Source organism: Notechis scutatus, chromosome 2 (assembly GCF_049901735.1).
Source record: "Notechis scutatus isolate UNSWTSFEM ecotype Mainland chromosome 2, rNotScu1.2, whole genome shotgun sequence".
In the NCBI taxonomy this organism is placed as follows: Eukaryota; Metazoa; Chordata; class Lepidosauria; order Squamata; family Elapidae; genus Notechis; species Notechis scutatus.
The window spans coordinates 197129146-197143478 of NC_142010.1; the positions used below are offsets into that span (position 1 = coordinate 197129146).

The 14333-nt window shown below is 39.6% G+C and overlaps 1 protein-coding gene across 1 annotated transcript in view; it reads left to right on the forward strand.

The window, feature by feature from the left end:
* Positions 1-14333, forward strand: part of ERMP1 (endoplasmic reticulum metallopeptidase 1) — a 39669-nt gene that overhangs the window by 21155 nt on the left and 4181 nt on the right. The window contains exons 8-13 of the mRNA XM_026675953.2: positions 3878-4098; positions 4783-4957; positions 7196-7386; positions 9144-9296; positions 12160-12362; positions 13663-13778. Of these exons, the coding sequence (XP_026531738.1) occupies positions 3878-4098; positions 4783-4957; positions 7196-7386; positions 9144-9296; positions 12160-12362; positions 13663-13778 (1059 nt within the window). The remainder of the gene's footprint in view (positions 1-3877; positions 4099-4782; positions 4958-7195; positions 7387-9143; positions 9297-12159; positions 12363-13662; positions 13779-14333) is intronic.

The following is a 14333-nucleotide window of genomic DNA, read 5'->3' on the forward strand; positions in this document are numbered from 1 at the left end:
GGAAGAGGACAGAATCAAATGTTGTCCAAATAGCATTGGATCCTCACTGGAACAGAATGCAGAGATGCCACCAATGCTGCCAGAACCTTTGTGAAGACCCTTGGAACCGATGAGAGGCCGAAGAGAAGTGCTCGATACTGGTAATGGGTATTCTGATAACAGAAATGGAGAAACTGGCGATGATGAGGCCAAATTGGGGTGTGGAGGTAAGCCTCCATGAGATCAATGGAAGAGAGGAGGTCGCCCTCCCGAACGCTCTCTAAAATAGAATGCAGAGTCTGCATTTTAAATCGCCTGTATTTTACAAATTGGTTGAGAAATTTTAGATCAAGGATGGCTTGCCACCCACCCGAGGCTTTGGGAACGATGAAAAGGCGAGAGTAAAGCCCAGGTCCCTGTTGAGAGGGAGGAACAGGTTGAATAGCCCTGATTTCAAGAAGGTGCTGAATGGCCTGATTCATGAGGGCTTGCCTTGAAATGTCCTGAGAGACAGGACAGATCAAAAAAATTTCTGGGGGTGGCGTTAGGAAGTCCAATTGTAACCCTGACCTAATAGTGCTGAGCACTCAGGCGTCCGTCGTTGACTCCTCCGATTTGGAGGCAAAGAAGGCTAGGCGACCTCCGATGGTTGGGGAGAACAAGGGTTTACTTAGAGCGGCGGAAGGAACGACCCCCTCCCCCCCGAAAGGGCCGTTTACCAGTAGAAGGTTGTTGCCTATCATATGCTTCCGCATGTTGGTCTTGGCGTTGAGAGTACGGCCTCTGAAAGCGGAGGAAGCGAGATGAGGTCTCAGCTCGAAAGGCAGGAGGGCGATAAGGAGCAGAGCGATAGTCGGCTTTCTTCCCAGAGGAAGAGAGAATTTTACATTTATCTCTAGTTTCAATGAGATAAGGTTCCAGAGCATCACCAAAAAGCTTATCGCCTGCAAATGGAACTGAAGCCAGCTTCCATTTTTGGCATGACTCCACCTGCCAATTTCGGAGCCATAAAAGTCTTCTTGCTGCTATAGAAGATGCCATGGCCTTGGATGCAAATTTGGTGGAATTGAGAGTGGCATCCGCAGTGAATTCTGCAGTTTTGATAATCTTATTAAGGTCTTGGTGAGACCAAAGGTCAGAAGCAGGCAATCTATTCTGGAGTTGGCGCAGCCACTGTATGGATGCCCTCGTGAAAAAGGATGCTGCCATTGAAGCCCGAACAGCCCATGCAGCAGCCTGGTGATTGCACTCGAGGGTCTGTTCGGAACGTTTATAATCCGGTTTCAAGGTATCTTCTGGTTCCGTGGGAGTGCCAGAAGATGAGAACGAGGCCAGAACTGGAATGTCAACAGAAGGCACTGCCAGGGCATTGTCCAGAGCTGCGCTGACATTGTAGAAACGATTATCCAGAGAAGATGGGTGAGGACCTGCCGAAGGGGAAGCGCACTGTTCCTTGACCATGTCCAGGAACAAAATGGGAGAAGGCAAAACCTCTGCATGTAGTACAGGCTTGGAGAAGAGCGAGTCCCCTTGGCTAGAGGGATTTCCTTGTGGCTCAGGAGCCACTTCCTCCGGGGACAGCTTGGCAGTGACCAAAGCCTTGCTGAGTAATGGCCTGAAGAGAGTAGGTTTGAAGACCAACGCAGAGGATGTCTGCTCTGGGCGAGAATCCTCTTCCTCTGAAAGATTTTGGTCAAAAATCTCGCCCTCTTCACACTCTGAACGAGAGGAGTAACTGTGTTCAGATGGCTATCTAACAGAACGTTTTCAGAGACACAGCTATTGACTGAAAGTAGCTGAGTCAAAAGCTGGGGTCTCTCCCAGGGGCTGGCTTTTATATCTTAGTACAGACTTAGCTAAATGACATCATAGGAAGGAGTCAACCCATCCTGGGCTCTCGATGCAACAAGGAGGAGAATATCCAGTTATAAAGTCTTCTTACATCTAGTTATAAAGTCTTCTTTCCGGTTCCATGTCTTTTACAGCAGACAAATATCAAACCATAATACAACAAATAACCTTCAATATCAAGAGAATATCAAAATAAACAGGGTAAGTCAGTATCGGTATCAAGAGAGATCATCAGTGAAAAAGAAAAAGAGAATTAAACCATGATCTATATCTCCCTCTTATGGCAACTTGTAGCATAAACCAACCAGAACACAGCATAATACATTACAGTATTTTTTCCTTAAAGCTACAAACATATATATTTGTAGTTTATATATTGTCAACCCAACTACGTTATTTACATATACATAACAGAGGTTATGGTGATGTGAAGGTGGCAATTCTCCAGCACTTCGTGGTCAATCTTAGAGGCAGACATTCCAGAATTTCATAAGCTCCTAACCCTATCCCTAAAGAGGACAAATCATATGTGGAAAAAGTGATCCTGGAAGCAAGGCATGACTAATTAACAAAGTACAAACAGCTAATTAGACAATGGTACCAGGCCATGGTACCAGGTAGGATGAAGAACACTTCTATGCTGGCTCAGCAACCCAAAGCATCCTTGGGAACACAAGGAGAAATCCCCATTAAAGGACTTGAGTGTGGGCCTGAAAATCACTGCCATGTGAAAGGGGGGGTGGGGTCAAGGGTCTTTTGCATGATATCATGTTGGGAATGGACATGCTTATCACTTAAGAGAGTGCTGGTTGGCATGCCAGTAGCCTCTTCAAACAGGTTTTTGTGAGCCCACCCCTACATAGCAAGTGTTGGTTCATGTTTGGGGAGAAGAGAAGAACAATCCAGAAGTAGCTTCTCTGGAAGTTAGATGGCGAAGATCTAAAGGCCATTGAGTTCCACCCAAGAAATGCTGTGAAGAATCCAGCTGGTTGTGAGTGGTGGCTTTATCCAAGATCTTGGAAAAGACAGAGGGAACCGGTTGCTGGTAGGGAAGCCCTGGTTTTGGTGCAAGGGATCAGAGGATCCTAAGATGGACTCACAACCCCTCTTCAAACCTTATTCCTTCAAATCATGCTTTCTTCCATTAACCCATATCACAATTTACTGTATACATTTCCCAGAGATTTATAATTTCGTTTTCTGTTTCTATTTCTTCCACTGGAAAGAAGCTACTTTAAAATTTTAGACTGCAGACTGTAGACAGGAAAAGCTATATAAAAGTAAGAACAATGTTTGGGAAACCCATGAAAAAGAAACAGAGACATTTCAGCTTTGATAATATGTTCCTTGCATCAACTGAGCCTTTATGCATTTTCCGTCAGTTATTTAGCATGAATACGATTGAATTTAGGATTGCCTGAATTTCTGAAACAGGCTGGAGCAAGGGTAGTGGTACTGCACATAAGTTCAATTTGTTAGTCTGCAGATCCTACACAGGAATGTAGGATCTGAAGACTAACAAACTGAGCTTCTGTTTGTATCCAAAATTAGTTGGGGACATAACTTGCCCAAATTAGTAATACATAAATACATTGGCCTATTATGATTATTGCCTTTGTCCTCTCATAACCTTGATATGATGTTTCTGGTGGGGTATGAAATTCTTCTTGGTCTAGACTCTAGAAGAAAAGGTAATCGGTAGAAACACATCTTAGAGAGTAAGTGAAAAACAGTTTGAGTTGAGGGCCATGGGACCAAGCAAAATTTTCTGCTGATTTTAATAAGACACAACCTGTATACTGTGTAGAAGCAGTTTCTTCCATAAAAGAGTAAAAGCCAAATCAGAAATATTGTGACTAGAATATAAAAAGGTGAAATATGTAGAGCAATAATTTGCAACTCAGTTATGAAAGGAAAAAACTTTATGGTTTTTGTTGCCATTTTTATTTTACCAGGAACCACATCTTATTCCTTTAGTCCTCCTAAAAGAAATAATATGGTATGTCTCTGATTTTAATATCTTTAATATCTTTTCCCTTTTTTTCAGCAATTAATTATCTGAAGGAATTTGCCATTGCTTTAGGCTTCATAGTGCTTGGTTTCCTTGTCACCTTAATTGGCATCCTTCTTGTGGCAGTGTTTATTTCTCTTATTGGACAATCTCTTTGCTGGTATACCCACTACTATGTCTCCTATTTCCTCTATGGATCTGCAGCTCTGGCTACACTGATTTTTGTGCATACATTAGCCGAGAAATTTTATTATAAAGTAAGTACTATTATGTTTTATTACATGATTGAATTTAGCAATGATTATTTTCCTTCCATAAATATAAAGACCTCTGTCAGACTGCCTAGCTCAGTAAAACTCTTCTCTAGGCAGGAGTCTATCCCAACTTTCTCCTATTTGGTCCTTGTTGATTAAATGTTTTGACGTTTCCTCTAAATTCCTTAGCCAGGCAAAATTTCCAAGTGAACTTCATTATAACACAGAACGTAGGCAGTTCTCAGGCTACATGTGAATCCCAGATCATTTTGATCTCCCTTTGGCCTTCTCAAAGTTGCGCTATCAGAATCCAGAGATAAAATTGTGGTCTTTGACAGGATGATGCTGATCCTTTCTTAATAAATGAAAGTTTAAAATAGCTGCTTTAAACTTCTAGTACATCCATACTTGTTCAAAAATGTGATAAGATTTTGGAAAGCTGTCGTTCTGTGTTCACCTAAATTCCTTTTTATACTTGTTTTTTCAAAGGTTTCCTTTTTGCATCCCTTGTGTAATCAGAAGTAGTAGACAATTTGTGGTTGAGACAGCTCCTGTTTCTACAGGAAGTGGAACTTCCTATATATTGTGTATTAAGAAGCAGTTTTCAGCTCTTAAAATGCCTGATGCATTGTCTTCAAATTTATATCAAAGAGGATTGACATTTTTATTTTGTTTTTCTTTTCCCAGCATGCAAATGAACAATTCCTAGGAGAACTCTTCTTTGATGTTCTACTTGCACTTTGGTCTATTTCAGGGGTTCTGCTTACTTACCGAGGAATTTCCTCTGCATATCTTTGTGCAATATGGGTAGCTTTTCCACTCCTCACAAAACTAATGACCTATAAGGAATTGAAAGAAAAAGGTATGTCAACAAGACTTATCCCCATAGGTTTTGGTAAGGCAGGGATGGGCATCTTTATAGACGAGGCTATATTTTTATAGCCTCTGAGAGCTCTGAGTTGTAAATGGTGATGATAGTGTGATGTCTTCAGTCTGGTATTTTCAGCCTCTTTTGGGACACTTACGGCATCTATTTTGTTCTTAAAAACCTCCCAACCCATGGGAATTATTAACCCAGTTTTGGCCATTTTATTTAAATAAGATGGTATAAGATACATAAGATGCTATAAATTTTAGACAAGGTTTATAGTATTCATTGTCACATTTACTCCCTAGAAAACTCTAAAATGGCAAAACAATTTTGGCGTCAGCTACTCCAGAGTATTCCCAGGCAATAAGGAGGTACTAGGGACTTTACATGTGCTGTAGGGCATCAGACCCTGATGTAATTTCATTTCATGTAGTTCACATGTCAGACAAGAGTACTCTATTCCTTTTTTTGGCAACCTTCTGCATAGGGAGAAGAAATAGGAAGTTGGAAAGAAAAAAAGGGGGAAAAACTCAAATTAAAAAAGGAAGGAAGCAAATCTACCAATTTTGAACATTGGTATTGCACAATTCTTGTTTATCCCTTTTAAAGTATGTGGGCTTAGGCATCAATGTGCAGACCTCCTGCTCATTCTTTTAAAATTCGTAAAAGGTATTTTGTATTGAAGAAAATTGAATGAATTATTCATAAGTAGTTCTCAAACATGGTTTAAAAGAGTATGTGTTACTTTCTAAAGGTCAGTTTGGTCATGCTTGGTCATCACAGCTTATTCAAATCAGTTGTTAAAATGTGCATGTGAAATAGCTAACCTATACTAAACACCACCATACATATCCCCTCTAACTTGGTTTTTAATTGGAAGCAAAAACAAACGTGTTCATTGCACATCATTTATTGAGTGATGTTGTAAGTGATACATATCTTTTCCAATTTACTTGCATTTTGCTGTTGTTGAGACTCCAATGTGGCTCTCAATGTTTGTTTCATTTTCCCTGAAAGTAAGTTCCACTCAACTCAGTGTACTAGGAAACAGTATGTAGAGAAATGCATAAATTTGTTTCATGGGCTTTTTATAAAGCCTTCTGTTCTGGCCAAAAGAACAGTTCATGCTATGCTGAAACACTATACCAAATTCGTACCATCAATTATCAAATCCCTTCTTGTTATGTCTCACCTGTATCCACAGGTGAGCAATCAAAATACTAAAGTTCCAAAAATATAAGCAACCAAAAACAAACCCCAACAAAGATAACGGCTGAGGTTTTTCCAGTCCTCAGCAGTAGTTCTGAAATCTGTTTGGCAATCCTGAAGTGCCTATAAATCACAATGCCTCAGATAATCTTCACAGTACTTTCGCTCTAACAAGACACTTTGCTTCTGGCAAATTTCTCAAGCCAATCTGTTTCCTTTTATCCCCTAAGGGGGTGTGTTAGTCTCATTAATTAATCACTGGCTTGACGCTTCTTTCCCAATTGAGATTGACGTCTCAATCTCTGTCTATTTCTCACGTCAAGCCAGGATCCCTCAAAGTTCTCCTCTTCACTTGAAACCTCTCGCACGTTTTCCTGATTATCTGTTACCGGCTGCTGCGTAATCAGAGAGGGAGATTCGGGGGAGGGAGAGGACTCCGACACCTCCAATAAATTAGGTTCGTCTCTCATAGCTAAGTCCACTTCCTCATCCTGGCTACCTTCAAAATCACTTAATAATGCAGGTTCAAATCTCAGTGCCAGATCCTCTTCACTCGAGCTCACATCTGCTAACGGAGCAGATTCAAATCCCGGAGTCACAACACTTTCTTATTTATCAATCAGAAATAAAGAACCTCAATCAGAAATAAAGAACCTCTTAGTAGCTGTAATTTCTTTCTCCACTTCCTTCTCAGCTTGCACTTCTAAACTTGTTCCATTGTTCCCTTTCTTGAATAAGCATGAAGGGGAGCTGAAGACTTGATGGCATATCCACTTTTTAAATAGAGCTGTGATGATGCATATTGTCGGAAAATCTGGTTCGCCTGCTTTTTAAGCCATGGTTTAATCTGTTAAGTCATCTTACCTGCTTTGTAAGAAAAACACAACAATTGCCTTCAGACAGAATTATATTTACATAATACTGTACCAGATAACTTCTAGAATGTTCTGAGTGGGGCAGACAGTAAAAAGTCAATAGCTACAACTTCTACATTATAATCCATTTTTGTCTCTGTTACAGGTGCTACAGTGAAATTTGTAACAGTTTATCTCCTGGGAATGTTTATTCCATATCTGTATTCAATGTATCTCATCCGGCTTGTATTTGAAATGCTAGTTCCCATCATGGGGCGCAGTGGTTCTGAAGCTCCACCTGATGTAGTCATGGGCATTTTTATCGTTGTAGTGTGCATAATTCTGTCTTCCTATTTGGTAAGATAATTTTAAAAGCTTGAATTCTATGGACTTGAACTCATTTAATAACTTTTGAACTATATTTAAGCACCATGTCTGTCAGTATTCTCTCCTGAAGAAAGAAGGCACCATCGGCATGAAAAATTTTGCTGTGAAGGAGCAAATACAATCAAAAAAGGATTTCTTTATTTTTTACTGCAAGCAGAATTGTAATTAATGGGGGCTATCTGGGATGATTTTGAAGTACATACCTTGCTATCTTCTGTGTACACAATGGAGAAGACATAGATAGATAGGCAATATTCCCCTTCTATCAGGGATGGGTTTCTACCAATTCGGGCGAACTGGATGTTAAATTTGCATCTGGTTCACCGAACCGGTATTTGAACTAACCAGCTGGCCCCACCCACCCCGCCCCACACCTCCCAGGAGTCTCCACGGGGCCCATTTTTGATGCAGGTAAGTGCAGGGTCTGCACGGAGGCTTTGGGAGGGGGGAAACGGCCCTTCTGGAAGTCTGGAAAGGGGTCTATTTCCAGCTTCCAGAGGGCCTCCAGAGCCTGGAGGAGGCCATTTTCACCCTCCCAGAAGCCTGAAGGAAACCTCTGGACCCTCGGGAAGGTGAAAAACGGCCCTACCAGAAGTTCCGGTAAGCCACGCCCACCACCATGGCCACTGGGCAGCGAACCGGTTGCTGGGATTTTTGAATCCCACCCTTGCCTTCTTATTCTAGCCACCTCCTTCTGATACTCTCAAGCAATCTTACTTTTTCAGTAAGCATGTCTATGAGTGGACTGTGTACTTTATCAATTGAATCTGCAAATGCCCAATTAAGGTCTTTCTTCTATACAATACCTAGTTAGAAATTTCCCATGGCAAAATTTTGAAATTGGGCAAAACCTGTGCTGTGCTCAATTCTTTTTTAGTCATTAAAAATAATTTGGTCTAGACTGGTTTGTCGGATGAGGTACAATTCCCCCTGGGTTGAATGAGAGCACTGTGTTAGCATGCCTTTTGCATCCAACTGGGTATTGTCTTCCCCTTATTCTCACAAAAACTAAAAGGGGAAAAAACCTGGAAGAATACAGGGAAATCAAGCTCAAGAATTGTGAGACATTTAACTGTATCCTGTGGCTTAAAATGGATGATTTTCCATTCTGTGGTGACCACATCCTGCAGTTTCAAATAACCATTTACAGCTCTCATTCTTCACCATGTCCTCTACCTTTTGTGAATTTTCATTTGGGTAGGGCAGCTAGTGCAGTTCACAATCTATGGAATAGGCTTGGAAATAGAAATAAATCAAAATTCTATAATAGAAAATAAAGTTTTGTGCCCTTTTTGTTGCTAATTATGTCTTCCCTCTTAATTGATCAATAGATTTTTGCAGCTTATTTAGTGCGTGCAAGAGTACTAAATTTTGGGAAATTTTCCTAACCTCACCGCCATCACTTCTGAGAATTTAAAGATATCACTGCAGCTTTAAAGACTAAACCTTTTTGTTTCTTTAAACTTTGATGTTCATAAAGGCATGTTTTGTAGAACAATAGGAAATGTGTACTTGGCTTTTTTCTTCCATCTCTCAGTCAAGGGAAGCGCAAAATCAAATGCCTGTGCTACAAGAAACATTGCAGATGGATTTTGGAAGATAGGTTTTAAAGAAATAAAATGGTTTGTTTTAACACGTTCAGCATTTCAGTTTGCTTGACACACTTGTTTTCTAGAAATAATTCAGTAAAAGTAATCGCTTTCTTTTATTTCTCTTTTTTTCCCTAGCTCAGCTTTATTTATCTGTCAAGAAGCACAAAGGTGACCTTAATATCTTTGACAACCATTTTCATAGTCACATTCATCCTTGTTTGCAGTGGAACCTTCTTCCCTTTCAGTTCAGATTTGGCAGATCCAAGGCCTAAGCGAATGCTTATTCAGGTAAAACATGTTTCTGAATTTGCAAGGAAACGTATGATTCATTTTTAAAATTGTTTTTTAATTGGATTGGGTTTTTTTAAGACACTCCTTTAAAAGGATGAGTACTTTGCCTTAAATCCAGTGGCTTTAAATTAATATGTGTGTTTTATTTTCATCAACCTTCGTTTCAGATGTGTTTATCTTGCTCTCTTCGATATGCCATCTTACCTCAGTCTTTGGATCATGTCATCCCTGGAATTGGGAAAGAGGAATCAGAGAGAAATCTGCACTGATTCTGCTGCCTCCCAATTATTTCATGGTTTAATATAAGAGGGTGTCTTAGCAACTTGGTTCCTAATATAAATAAGAAAAGATAATCCAAACATCTTATTATCACAGATCTCTAGCCACGTTGATTGATTTTGGGGAGAGCTCTATTTCACACAGCCACAGTTGTCAATTTACAAGCTGCTCCTCATGTGAAATGGAAATGGCCCAGAGGAATTTAGCAGAAATTCTTGTTCTTTATCTTCAGAGGTGTCTGTATCTTCAAACCTTTTGACACTTTCATCAAACCTTTTGAAACCAACGCATTATCCCATTAAATCCAGGAATATAGTATCAGGGTTTGGAAAGGGTACAGTCAAAATCCCCAAGAAAACTAATCCAAATGGCAAAATAGGTGCCCAAGGTTGCCCTGAGGTTGGAGGCAAAACTTACAAAACCTGAAATAGGACATCACTTGTATGTTCAAGTACTCACTAAATATAGTTCATTTACAACTTCATGTTTGGCATAGTTAACATTAATTGATAAATATGATTCTTCCTGAAAATTGACAAATAATTATATGAAACTGGATTTTTCAAGGGGACCCTCATGCTCTTGGGACATGATCAGGTGATGGCAGTGCTTAAGCAAAGGATCCTTGATAGAAAACAGAATATCATAAACTCTCAGAAGTGTACAACTGGAACATACCAACGCACACTTCAAAGCAGCTTTTGAAATACCTAGTCAGGTTAATAAACAATACATTTCATCCAGCAATTATGTTACGGTATTATGGCTCTAATATTGGATAGAAGATTTCATTTCATATGCAGAAAAACTCCCTCCTTATAAAGATGGTAACATTGATACACAAACTTATACTCTGTTGTGTTGTCACTTTTATGTTTATCATTTACTAACATCCTTTTGGCAAGATAAGATCTCAAGGTAACTCTGACTGTAGCAACATTGGTTTTTGCAACATATTAAACTTGCACATGGTAGATAGCAAACTACAGCTACTCCTGGAATTACAACCACTATTGGGATTGGAATTTTCATTTTCATTTAAATCACATGATTATAAATGCAAATACAGCTTAACCAATGTCAGTTTTTGCCGAAAACTGGCAAAAAAAAGAGGTCACAAATTGTGATCATGTGAATGTGACCTCAGGACATTGTAACCAATTGTAAATGCAACCTAATTGCCAAATGCCCAAATTATGACCATGTGACCATAGGATTGGGACAGTGGTAATAAATTCAAATTTACATTGTTACTTTTTTGGAGGCCAACATGAATTCAAGCTATTGTTAAGCAAATGGGTGTAAGTTGAGGAGTACCTGTAAATGATTTGATTTGATTAAGTACAAATGGAAATGGAGGCATCCTGCAGATCAGAACTAATACTTAAATCAACCTACAGAAATATTAGGCATTTCCCCACATTTGCTGGCTGGTTAGATGTTCAGTACAACCAAGGTAAAATGGGTTCAAATGGGTGGCATAAAAGAGCTTGTCAAGTCAGATCTGTTAAATAAATAAAAGTGTGGTTTCCTAATAGTATACCTTTTAGCACAGGTTGAATACATACTGCCTGTTAACTCCCTTTAAAGCAAACCTTGTAAAGTGATTCACATACAAACACATAAAACTACAACCCTATGTACGTAGACATTTAAAACAAAGAATTTAATTTGGGAATGTCAATCATGTAGTTCACGTTATTTACTTCCTAATATAGCCTTAAAATCTTTTGTACATTTGAATTAGTTCTTTGTTGAATTTAAAGTAATTTAAATTCATAAACTAGTTTCAGTAGCAACTTTTTGGATTGAAAAGGCATATTCCTAACAATGTGATAAATGAACATTTCACCATTCTGTACATTCTGTATATATTGCAGAATGTAATATAAAATATGTTAAACACTGTTTTAGGAACTGAGGATAGAAGATTAACAAATATATTATTCTGTGAAAATTGTTATTACTGTGAAAAGGGATCAGAATTTTGTGGTGATTTGTGTCACTTGCTTGATTTGCCATGTCATTGGGGCAGGTAAATCACAGCAGATAATTTTGATTATTGTGGTTTGTCACATAGGCAGATTATCATATTTATTTGCTGAGCATCTTGTTTAAGGCAACTCTGAGCAGATTACATCAGCAGCCATTTCTGCAAAATTACATTTGAACCTTGAGTGGGCATGCTGTTGTCCAGAGTGTGCTATTACTGCTTATAAATTGGATAATCACCCTACTCGCTCACTCAGTAACTTCCTCTCCGATCTTTCCTTGCTTTCTTAATAGTATCAGCTTCTGAAGTCCAAGCTGTGATCATAACTCTTTTTTCATGACTCGCAACATCTGATTAGTATGCTGTTGACTATCATGCAATCAACTTTGTGGGTTTCCAGAAGTATAGAAAGAACAATGTCTAGTGCAACAAGCACAGTTAGATTTAACACTCATATTGCGTATTTGAGAAGTCACCCAGATGTTCCTAAAGAAAGGAGACACCCTTTGCCCCAGTGAGCTATTTTAGTATCTGCCTCACAGACAGTTGGCAAAGTCTTAGCAGCTTCTTGTCTTGTCATTTTTCCAGCATTTAAACAGAAGATTTCATAGCCTGGATGGTCACTTGGAAAAAAGTGATTCTGGAATATGGATGAATGGGATGGACTACAGTGGGATATCGCTCATTACACCCCACCTGCCTGAGCTCAATGACTCTATTGCCGCCACATGTGAGGAAGGATCCCCCCTCTGTGGGTTTCCTTGGATTCTACCTGTGAACTACTTTTATCGGTTGGTTGTGATCTCACCTAATGAACCACTTAATTTTAATGGAAGTATCCATTGATGCAATACTTTTGAAAAATGAGTATCTTCAAATGAATCAGTAAACCTGTTGCATTTTAAGCCAATACTACCAGTTCAAAAGCATGTAAAAATGCAAGTAGAAAAATAGGGACCTTTTGGGGGGGAAGGTAACAGCATTTTGTGCGCCTTCAGCCTTTAGTCATGCCATTCACATTACCACAGAGATGTCTTCGGACAGCACTGGCTCTTCGGCTTTGTAATGGAGATGAGCATCGCCCCCTAGAGCCGGAAACGAGTAGCACATATATGCAAGGGGAACCTTTACCTTAACAGAAGGAAACCAATTGCAAAATAGGACAATGCCCAAAACAAAACTGCAGTCAGATTAGAAAGAGTCTGAAAATGCAGTTTAGGATTTGCTTTGAAAAATGGGAGAAGTGACATTGTTTTTTCTTCTTGTATCTTTTGCTGGACTGATGGGGCTTCCTAAAACTTCCTGTACAGGACAGGAAGGTTTTTTTTTTTTGTTTTAATTCCTTTAACCTTGAAAGGCAAAACAGATCTTCAGCATGAAGGCAGGATAGAAGCAGGAGAGTATGACTTCTAGTCGTCTTTTAGGCACAAAGCCAGCTGGCTGATCTGGGGCCAGTGCTGGTCTCTCAATCTTAGAAGAAGGCGATGGCAACGGCAACCAGTTCTGAAATTATGCCAAGAAACAAAGCAGTCACAAAGGTCAACATTGACATCATGGAAGCACAAAAGAAAAGAATGTTCTGGGTGCCATGCAGTAGAACTCCGGCTATTGGGAGGCTGTGTTTTGTGCTTTTGTATCCTTTTCTACTTACGTTTAAAGAGTGTTAATGAATCCTAATATTTTCTGAATGGGCTTGGCCTCATCTGTCAGTAATACCATCAGAGTTATTCCTGTCTCTGTGTAATAGGGCCTCTTGTCATTCTGCTTTGAGAAAGTTTTCAGCTTTGAGCAAAACTTTGACCCTTTTGTCTGATAAAGAAGGGTGGGGTTTTTTAAAAAAATCATTCGGACAAACACTCTTTTGAAAAATTTATCATTTTATATTAAGATGAAAAAGGCTAATCCGTTTGATTTCCTTTGCATGTAAGGCTGTAACGTTTTGCATATTCAGTAGCATTTTAGGTTTTAATATACTCAGCCACATTATACTTTGTTGAACAGAATGAACCTGAAACAGTAATTTGGAAAAATTTAAAGGACTCTTACAGTTAATTACATTGATAACTTTTGTTAAAATCCCTTTTTTAATAGGAAAACATGGTACCTTCCTGCACCAGCAATTACTCCCCAAAACCCTGTTCACTTTCAGCTTCTTTCCAAAGAGCAAACACAATGGGATTCTACAAAGCTAACTTTTGAAGTAATAGGTGGGTGAACATCTCATCCTTCTTTGCTTTCAGTGGATTTTTAGTAGGGAATTACTTGATCATAACAACTCGTTAGCTATGGCAAATTATTTAATTCATCTAATTACCATATTTTTTGGAGTATAAGACACTCTGAAGTATAAGATGCACCTAGCTTTTGGGGAGGAAAACTAGAAAAAAAAATCTGCCTCTGCTTTCCAGCAATTTGCCTCCTTGCAGCAAACAGCAAACAACCTGGTCAGCTTCAACACAGCCTAATTAGCACAAGCAGCTGATTGTCGGTCAGATTGACACCTACCCCGACGATCAGCTGTTTCAGGCTGCAGGGATTGCCATTGCCTATTGCCACATCCGTGCGCTCCATTTTCAGCCTCCGCATCCTGATTTCAGCTTCTGCATGCCCCATTTTCAGCCTGCGCATGCCCCATTTTTGGCCTGTTCTGGGCGGCGGGGATCGGAATGGGCAGAAAATGGGGCATGTGGAGGCCGAAAACGGTGCACGGAGGGCAAAAATGGAATGCGGAGGCTGAAAATGGGGCACGTGGAGGCAGCAAT